The 8699-nt window shown below is 40.5% G+C and overlaps 1 protein-coding gene across 2 annotated transcripts in view; it reads left to right on the forward strand.

Moving 5' to 3' along the window:
• Positions 1 to 420: 420 nt before the first annotated feature.
• The window catches only part of Tlr7 (toll-like receptor 7), a 23632-nt gene continuing 15353 nt past the window's right edge, over positions 421 to 8699 (forward strand). The window contains exons 1-2 of one of the 2 annotated variants that reach the window (XM_013032192.1): positions 421 to 559; positions 936 to 1012. In XM_013032192.1, the coding sequence (XP_012887646.1) occupies positions 490 to 559; positions 936 to 1012 (147 nt within the window). In that variant the 5' untranslated portion in view covers positions 421 to 489. Of the gene's footprint in view, positions 560 to 911; positions 1013 to 8699 lie in introns of both variants that reach the window. The other variant, XM_013032193.1, reaches the window with a different exon arrangement.

Here is an 8699-nt window from a genome sequence, read left to right on the forward strand (position 1 = left end):
GCAAATTTGGATATATCTCTTAAGGTATCTATAGAACAGTGGTTCTCAACCTGTGCTGCTTTGCCCCTCATGGGCTATTTTGCCATGTCTGGAGATATCTGTGATGGTTACAAAGTAAAGGAGATAGAGCTAATGCTATCTAGTGATATAGGGCAGGGGTAGTAGGCTTATACCATCTTGTCCAACTTACTTGTTGGGATGGAGAATGCTACCAACATCCTACAATGTGACCCAGAATTCATCAGTCAAAATCACAGTAGTGCCAAAGTTGACAAGTCCTGTTATATGAGGAAAAAGAAAAAGATTGGTGTATCAAGTTTTTGGATTGAGAAAAGATGTTGTTCCAATTGTGGTCATGGCAATAAGAGGAACTGGTTGCTTCTGCAAACCCCATGAACGGGGTGGAAACTCCTCCCTGCTCTTTGCAATCTAACCTTCTCTTTGTCTTTAGAAAGCCCAGGGTTGACAGCCTAGAGCTGCTGTGAATGTATGTTTCCTGTGTCAATCTCTTCATTTCAGAGGACTCCAGATATAGAAGTACTCTGTGCCATCAAGCAAGGTATTTTTAAGGGTTGGATCACATTTGGATGATGTGTACTCTGTTATAAGGTAGTGGATAGGGGGGAGGGAGGAAATTCAAATCATGTACAAAACATAGTTTACCATCTAGTGATTTAAAAAAAAACATGTGGTAGTCAAAAATGTCAATTCTTGGAAGAAGATAAAATTAGACTTTTAGGAATATTTGAAATGGCTTTCAGAGTTTGACTCTTTTCTATCTAACTGTGAAGAAGGAAATACTATTAATAGATATTTTCACTAGCACATGTTTGAAGCAATGTTCACAGCATAGTTTTACATTATAGTGCTCTGTGGTGTTTGAAATGTTATCTTTGATTTCTCTGCTGTAGTTGACACTGTTGGCTGAATTGCAGGCTCATCTTGGTGCCTCTCCTGTGAAGCTCTCTTCCACCAGACTGTGAGATTCCATTTTGGAAGAAGACTGAAAATGGTAAGAACAATTAAAATGTCCCTAAAATGATTATCAATCATGTTGGCAGGCATTACAACAACATTAAAAAATGATTGGATGGGCTGGGAAGGTGGCTAAGTGGTAGAGTGCTTACCTTGCATGCATGAAGCCCTGGGTTCGATTCCTCAGTGCTACATAAGCAAAAAGAAAAAAGCCGGAGGTGGCGCTGTGGCTCAAGTGGTAGAGTGCTAGCCTTGAGCTGAAGAGCTGAGGGACAGTGTCCAGGCCCACAGTTCAGGCCCACGACCGGCAAAAAGAAAAAAATGATTGGAGTCATGCAATCACAACTATAATCCTAGCTGAGCTCTAAAGATTGCTATTTAAGCTAGCCCATTTAGAAAAGTCCATGAGATTCTTATCTCCAATTAACCACCAAAAAAGTAAAACATGAAGCTGTGGCTCAAGTGGCAGAGTGACAGCCATGAGCACAAAAACTAAGGGACAATGCCCAGGCCCTGAGTCCAAGACTCAGTATTGATGTGTGTGCACATGCATGCTTGCACATGAGTGTGCACACACACACACACACACACACACGTGCACACAGACACACACAAAGCCATTGGATTGCAAGTCTTAACTTGCATGAGAAGCAAGAGAATATTGCTCTTTCTTCTCCATTTCTCCTTACTTTCTCCTGTTGTACAAAAATAACCGCTTGTGAAAACTTACCAAAAATAGTGAGAAGTTTGAGAATTATACTTTCATGATTTCTTAGATGAAGGACTGCATAGTGATGTTTCATAATGAAGATTAATCAATCAAGGGAGTATTTCATTATTTCAAGTAAATGAACACATTCTTTCCAACTTCCTACAAAAGTTTAAATGTGTGATACAGTGAACTAGAACAGATATTTGAAATAGGGGAGGTTCTCATTTTTTCACCCTACATTTTGGGCTTTAAATTTACATATTACTGAAGTTATTTTGTACTATTCTCACCACATGGTGGTGTCTGAATGACTATGTTGATGAGGTGAGGGGGGCACTAGGTTTAGGACTAGGACTGGGATTCGGGGGTACCTCCAGTGTTGGTGCTGTCAAAGAAGGCTAGAGAACGCAATTGGTTAAACTGCAACAAGGGAGGAGAGACTTCGGGATAGTATTGTCCCAATTCTGGATATAGTAACAAGTAAGGATTTATAGCCAAGGAGCAGGTGGCAGTGGGTAGAAGGAAAGTTACTAAGAAGAAACTAAGAGGGTAAGGGGGAACTTACCCAACAGGATTCTTGTTGGAGTCGAGCCAAGTGATCTGACATTTGTTTCCTGGTCTGTCTGAGGGGGAAGGAGCAGAGGGTTGAGGAATTTAAACAGAGAGGGAGGTGTTCAAACTGAGTGATCAGGAATCAAGGTGTGGGAAAGGATTCTCAGTAAAATGTCTTAGCAGGAGCCCTGCTCAGACTGTCAAAGGTGACACAAAACCCAAAGTCAAGGGTGCAGATTTAGAGGAACCTGACTAAAGTTGAGTCAAGGAAACTTTGTTGGTGCTGGCTGTTCTTACCACTAGCTGGGGGACTGTGTGCATGTCTCCCATGCCTTTGGAAACTCATTTTTCTCTCTGCCATGATATGAGCATCCTCATACCTTTCTGCCCTCCTCCAACAGCCATTATGAAGTTCCAATAACAATATACTTGTCCAAGTTCTTTAGTAGGGGTTTATGCAAGTGGGATTGGGTATGCCAAACACAAAGCAAAAAAGAATATGAGTGGCCTTCTGAGAGTGTGTCACACAAATTAGATTTGATGATGTGCATTTACTAGGAAGCCACTGTGACTTCTGAACACATATGTTGGTTCTCAGGCTCATTTTGTACCTTAAGGGCTAAAGAAGCATTAACCACATGGCTTCAACACTACAGAGGAACCAACTACTTCAAGTTTCATTTCTAGAAACCCAGATGCCTATTTTAATGCACACATGCACCCACATCTGTTTTTGCCTCTTGAGTGATGGCATGATAGGTATGACCATAAAAAGGAGCTCTCACATGGTTTGACCTCTTACTATGAGACAAGCATTTTGCTAAGGCATTGTCACACCAAATTGGGTTAAGTCTCTAAGCAGCCCTGTGAGATGCAGATAAAGAAAGTGAAGTTCAGAGGTTAAGGAGCTTGAAGAGCTGGCATGGGCAGCCCCATGTTAGAAAGTGTGCCTGAGGGCTTTCTCTGTCCCACACCAAGCCTGGCATATACTTTTTCCTGAGGGCAGACATTCAACTGTGAACTACATTATATCAATTTTTTTGTCATACGTGGAGCTTGAACTCAGGGCTTGGATGCTGTCCCTGAGCTCTTGTGCTCAAGACTAGAGCTCTACTACTTAGAGTCACAGCTCTACTTCCTATCTTGTATCTTACTACTGAAGAACAAATGGGAAATTGTTATACTTCTATATGAAAAACATGAAAGCAATTTTTCTTTCTTTTCCTTTCTTTCCTTTTTTCCTTCCTTCCTTTTTTCTTTCTTTCTTTCCTTCCTTTTTTCTTCCTTCCTTCCTTTCTTTTCTTTCTTTCTTTTTCTTTCTTTCTTTCTTTTCCAGTACTGGGAATTGAACTCAGGCATTTGAATATACTAGGCAAGCACTGCACCACTTGAGTGTCCCCCAAGTCCTTTTGGTTTTCAAGTAGGGTCTTAGGCTTTTTCCCTAGGTTACCATAGACTGTGAACCTCCTACCTCTTCCTTCTGAGTAGCAGAGATTATAGGCATGTACTACCAGGCATAACTGGAAAGCAACTTTCAAACAAAGAAATACAAAAGGTCTTAAAACACTGGGGAAATAATTATCCTGATGAACACTCATGCTAGATCTTTTCAATCTGGAAGTTTCACTTCTAGAAACTTCTTTTTTTCCCCTAGAAATTTCATTTTTAGTAGTACAGGGCTTGAATTTAGGACCTCTAGCTTGGTAGGCAGTCACTCAACCACTGAGCCTCCAGCTTTTTTGTGCTGATTATTTTGATATTAGAGTATTGCTTTGTCTCCAGGCTTGTGCCTGGATTGTGACTCACCTATTTTTTGCTTTTCCTAGATAATCTAGGATGACAGGTACATGCCCAGCTTCTTTTTTGAGATGAAGTCTTATGAATTACTTTTTTGGGGATCTCTCCCAATCTCAGCCTCCACATAACCAGGGAACAAGGTGGGTGTCACAGTTCCCTCCCCTTGCTTTCAAATTGAATTCTTCCTAAACTCAGCTTTCCAAGTAGTTGGGATTACAGGTATGACAAACTGGTTTCTTCTTAAAGAAATAGTCTGGGCAACAGGGCAAAAGAAATATATCATGTTCCATGTTTGGAAGGGGTTAATTATTTGCAGTGAACACTTTAAAAGGATGCTATATAACTATCTGATCATCTGTTGTTTTTTGCCAGTCCTGGAGCTTGAACTCAGGGCCTCAGCACTGTCCCTGAGCTTCTTTTGCTCAAGGCTAGTGCTCTACCACTTGAACCACAGTGCCACTTCTGGCTTTTTCTGTTTATGTGGTGCTGAGGAATAGAACCCAGGGCCTCATGCATGCAAGGCAAGCGCTCTACCACTAAGCCACCTTCCCAGCCCATATGTTTTCACTTTTTTAAGGTTGCTAAAAAAAATATAAGAAAATACTCATTCAGTGATGTAAATTGGAAAAAAGCAAGGTAGAAATTAGTAAATGTGCTAGGTATACTCCTGATATTTCTGGGTGTATGCCAGAATGGGGACTTAAACTCAGGGTTTCATGCTCTCAGTTGCCCTTTTCAGTTAAGGCTGGTGCTCCACCACCTGAACTACACTTCCATTTCTGGCTTGTTGCTGGTTAACTGGAAATAATTGTCTCACAGAATTTTCCTGCCTGGGCTGACTTTGAACTATGATCCTCAGCCTCTGAGTAGCTAGGATTATGGGTATCAGCCACCTGCACCCAGTTTATTCCTGATATCTTTAATGCACATGCTAGACTAGTGCTGAATGCTAACTAAATGGTAGATGATATGAAATGATGGCTTACATAAATAAATGCATTTATGAAAGCCAGAGTTCATGCAGACAGAATAAGGATTTAAAATGAAATTTTCCTGTGATAAAATCTTCTGTTACTAAAATGGTTTTTACTACATGAAATAGATGAGAGATCAAAATTGGAAGGAAATAGGCCAACATGTTCACAGTAGTTACACAATTCTTTTTTTGGTGGGAGATGGGAAAGACAGTCCTGGGGTTTGAAATCATGGTTATGTGCTTTCTAGCCAGGTACTCTATAACGTCAGCCATGCTGCCAGTCATACTTTCTGCATAGTTCTAATTACAGGTATAGACCTGTAGTAACTGAGATTAATAACTGAGATTAGGGTCTCAATAACTTTTTGCCATGACTGGCTGTGAACCTCAATCCTCCCAATCTATGCCTCCTGAGTTGCCAGGATTAACATAAGCTATTTATTATTCACAGCTATAGCTAAACAATTTTTAAAAGAAAACACTACATTTCTTTTAACTATAGCTAATTTCTTCATGACTAAGTAAAAGGATAACAGGGTTGTCTGCTTACCAAATTAATCAAACATGAACAATTTAGAAGCTTGTATTGGAATTGAAAATAATCACTCAGATTAATCAATCTGTCCCCCATCAATAGATCATTTTTACCCCAGAAGCTCATCAAAGTTTATGGCTAAAGTTAGCAAACCATAGCCATTCCAGTTTTTTTTTAAGTTAGTTACATCCTGAACTTAATTTTTTGCTAGACAAAGGAGCTTTCTTATCCAAGATACTTCACATTCAGATTAGCCTATGATTTAAAATATTTCCAAATTCATCATAAGGGATATTTAGTGAGAAACCAGCTAGGGAAGTCCTCATGAGAGTACATAGTGCTTAAGCACTTTGCCTTATTTGTGGTGCTTGCTTAGTCCCTAGAGAGATATACTTAACCCAAATCTACTTAGCAATCCAGTGTTATATAAATCTAGCCAACATTAAAATTCAAATTCAAGGGTTCTGGCACACACTTCTTTCCTAACTTCATCCAGCCAGGTAGCCATGAACTCAAACCAGCCCATCCAGCAGCAGGATCCCAACCATGATCTAAAACCCACAGCTTTACTGAATCCCTTCCCTCCCCCACATGCACTGACTCTAACACTTCCTTAAACTCAGGCAATTTGGCTATTTTTCTAAGCAACCAAGTAACAAGAGCCAATGTCCTTTGAAGGCTGCATTCAGCAGCCCATGGTAGGACTCTGTGTTTGCTTTCTATCTGGCTGATTGATTCACAGGGTAAAAAACAATCTTGTATATAAGTTTTTTCTGATTTGGGGAAGGGAAGGGAAATGACAGAAACTGTGGGACAAAGCGTGAACCAAGGCAACAGTAATAACTTCCTAGACACTATGTTGGAAATAAACTTTATACCTTGGAGGGAGGGAAGTCGGGGGAAAATTAGAAGAAAATGAGAGAGGGGTAACACTGTTCAAGATGAAATGTACTCATTACCTTATGTAACTGCAATCCCTTTGTATATCACTTTTAAATAAAATAAATTTAAAAAATGGAGTCCATCGGTCATAGTGGTACACAGTTGTAATCCTAGCACTCAGGAGGCAGAGGCAGGAGAATCAGGAGTTCCAGCCCAGCCTGAGTTACACAGTGAGATGTTGCTTCAAAATCACCCAGAGCTAGAGAAGCTCAGTAGTATAGGGCTGGCCTAGCATGTACAAGGCCCTCTGTTTTATATCATCAGACCTGAAAAAAAGATGTAGTCAAGAGAGGAGCAAGCTGGGCATGGTGGTGATTTTGAAGTCAGCCTAGACTACAGAATGAGACATTGTCTTGAAAGTAAAATAGAATTAAAATAAAATAAAATGATCAGCAAAGCCTCTCCAAAGGTAAACAAAAGTGTTCCTGTAGGCTTCATATACTCTCATCTCAACATGAATTTCATGCTGTGATGATTTTTTGTTGAAAGAAATTCAAGCTAACCAGTAATAGCTATATTAAAAATATATAATAAAGCCAGGAGGGAGTATGTCATTTCAATACAACAAAATGAGGGTTTCTTTGGAGTGTTTTACTGCAATCAGGCTGTACTTCACACTCAGTCTTTTCATTTGGTCAATTCTCCAACTCGATGAGATGACTTTTCCATCTCTCTAAAACTTAGCATCACATCCCATATTCCTCTCACTCTTAGCTAATAACCCAGCCTCCTACTTCCCTGAGAAAAAGTAGTTGGAAGAAGGGAATTTTTATATGCCTCCATCTGGTCTACCTACCTGGAGTAATTTTCCCCCTTAGGTCCTGACTGATTCCCTTTTCCAGTTATTTATTTCTGAGATATGGATCTCTCCATAAAGCAAATGACTTTACAAACAGCCATATCCTAGTTTCTGTCATGGATCCAGGGGTTGTGTGGGCACAGCTAGGCAAATCACATACCGAGTGTCTCACACTAGCCAGCTGGACAGTGATATGGCAGAAATCACCTGACAACTCACTCTGTCTAGGTCTTGTGCATGAGCTGGGAGTCTGAACAGCTGAGGGTCAGAATGGGGTTAGAAGGGGGTGAATTTCTTAGGTGGTCCTTTCTCCAAGCGGTATCCCCAATATTGTGGCTGTCATGTAGCAAGGCCGATGGTTCAGGACTGCAAAGCAAGAGACTAGAATGCACTAAGTGGAAACTATATTGCTTGTAAATTATTGTCCCTGTTTTTATTCCTCTTGGCAGGAGCTCCCTAGAAATCTTTGCCATCTTCAGTGCCTCTGCTTGCACTCCTCTATGAACTTTGAAGTGCTATTTTATTTGGCTATATCTTCAAAGGAGAGTGGGTAGTCAGCCAGTTCTCTCCACCTCCAGGTCTGCTTAAATGACTCTAATAGCCTCTCTACTGGTCTCAGTGTTTCCCCACTTGCCCTTCCTTATCTGTTTTCTACACAATAAAAAAACTAAGTCAGACAACCTCACTGCCAATTCCAAAACATGCAGTATATCTACATTCCACTCAGAGTAGAAACCACCAAAGTAGACAACAAATGGTAGACAAGGCCTTACATGTTTGCCCCCTTCCACCTTTCTGACTTCAGCTTCTATTCTACTTTTCTTGTTCCAGCCATTTTGGTGACTATTTGAACATATTCCTCTCTTTGTGCCTTAGCACTCAGTTCTCCCTTCCATCTGGAATTATTTTCCTTCAGAATACCTATATAATAATTTTCTCCTCTCAACAAGACTTTTCTCAACTAAGGGAGGGAGCTAATGATGTCTGTCCAAGCAAGTCTATTCTTAGTCACTATCCTGTCCCACATACCTGATCTCATTCACTCTACTCTTACTTTTCCCATAACACTTATTGCCCAACATCCAGTGAATCAGGAACCAGTTATATATTTTTGTATCTAATATTTGGAGAACCTAAACTTCAGAAGAGCAGGATTTTTTTTCTTTTTGTCTACTGCACAACCCAAGCACCATTGTGGAAAAGCTCAGGGACAATGCCCAGGCCCTGAGCTCAAGCCCAAGAACTAGCAAAAAAGGAGGAAGGAAGGAAGGAAGGAAGGAAGGCAGGCAGGCAAGGAAGAAAAAGAAAGAAAGAAAGAAGGAAGGAAGGAAGGAAGGAAGGAAGGAAGGAAGGAAGGAAGGAAGGCAAGGAAGAAAAAGAAAAGAAAGAAAGAAAGAGAGAGAGGGAGGGA

This window comes from Dipodomys ordii, unplaced genomic scaffold, assembly GCF_000151885.1.
Source record: "Dipodomys ordii isolate 6190 unplaced genomic scaffold, Dord_2.0 Scaffold150, whole genome shotgun sequence".
NCBI lineage: Eukaryota > Metazoa > Chordata > Mammalia > Rodentia > Heteromyidae > Dipodomys > Dipodomys ordii.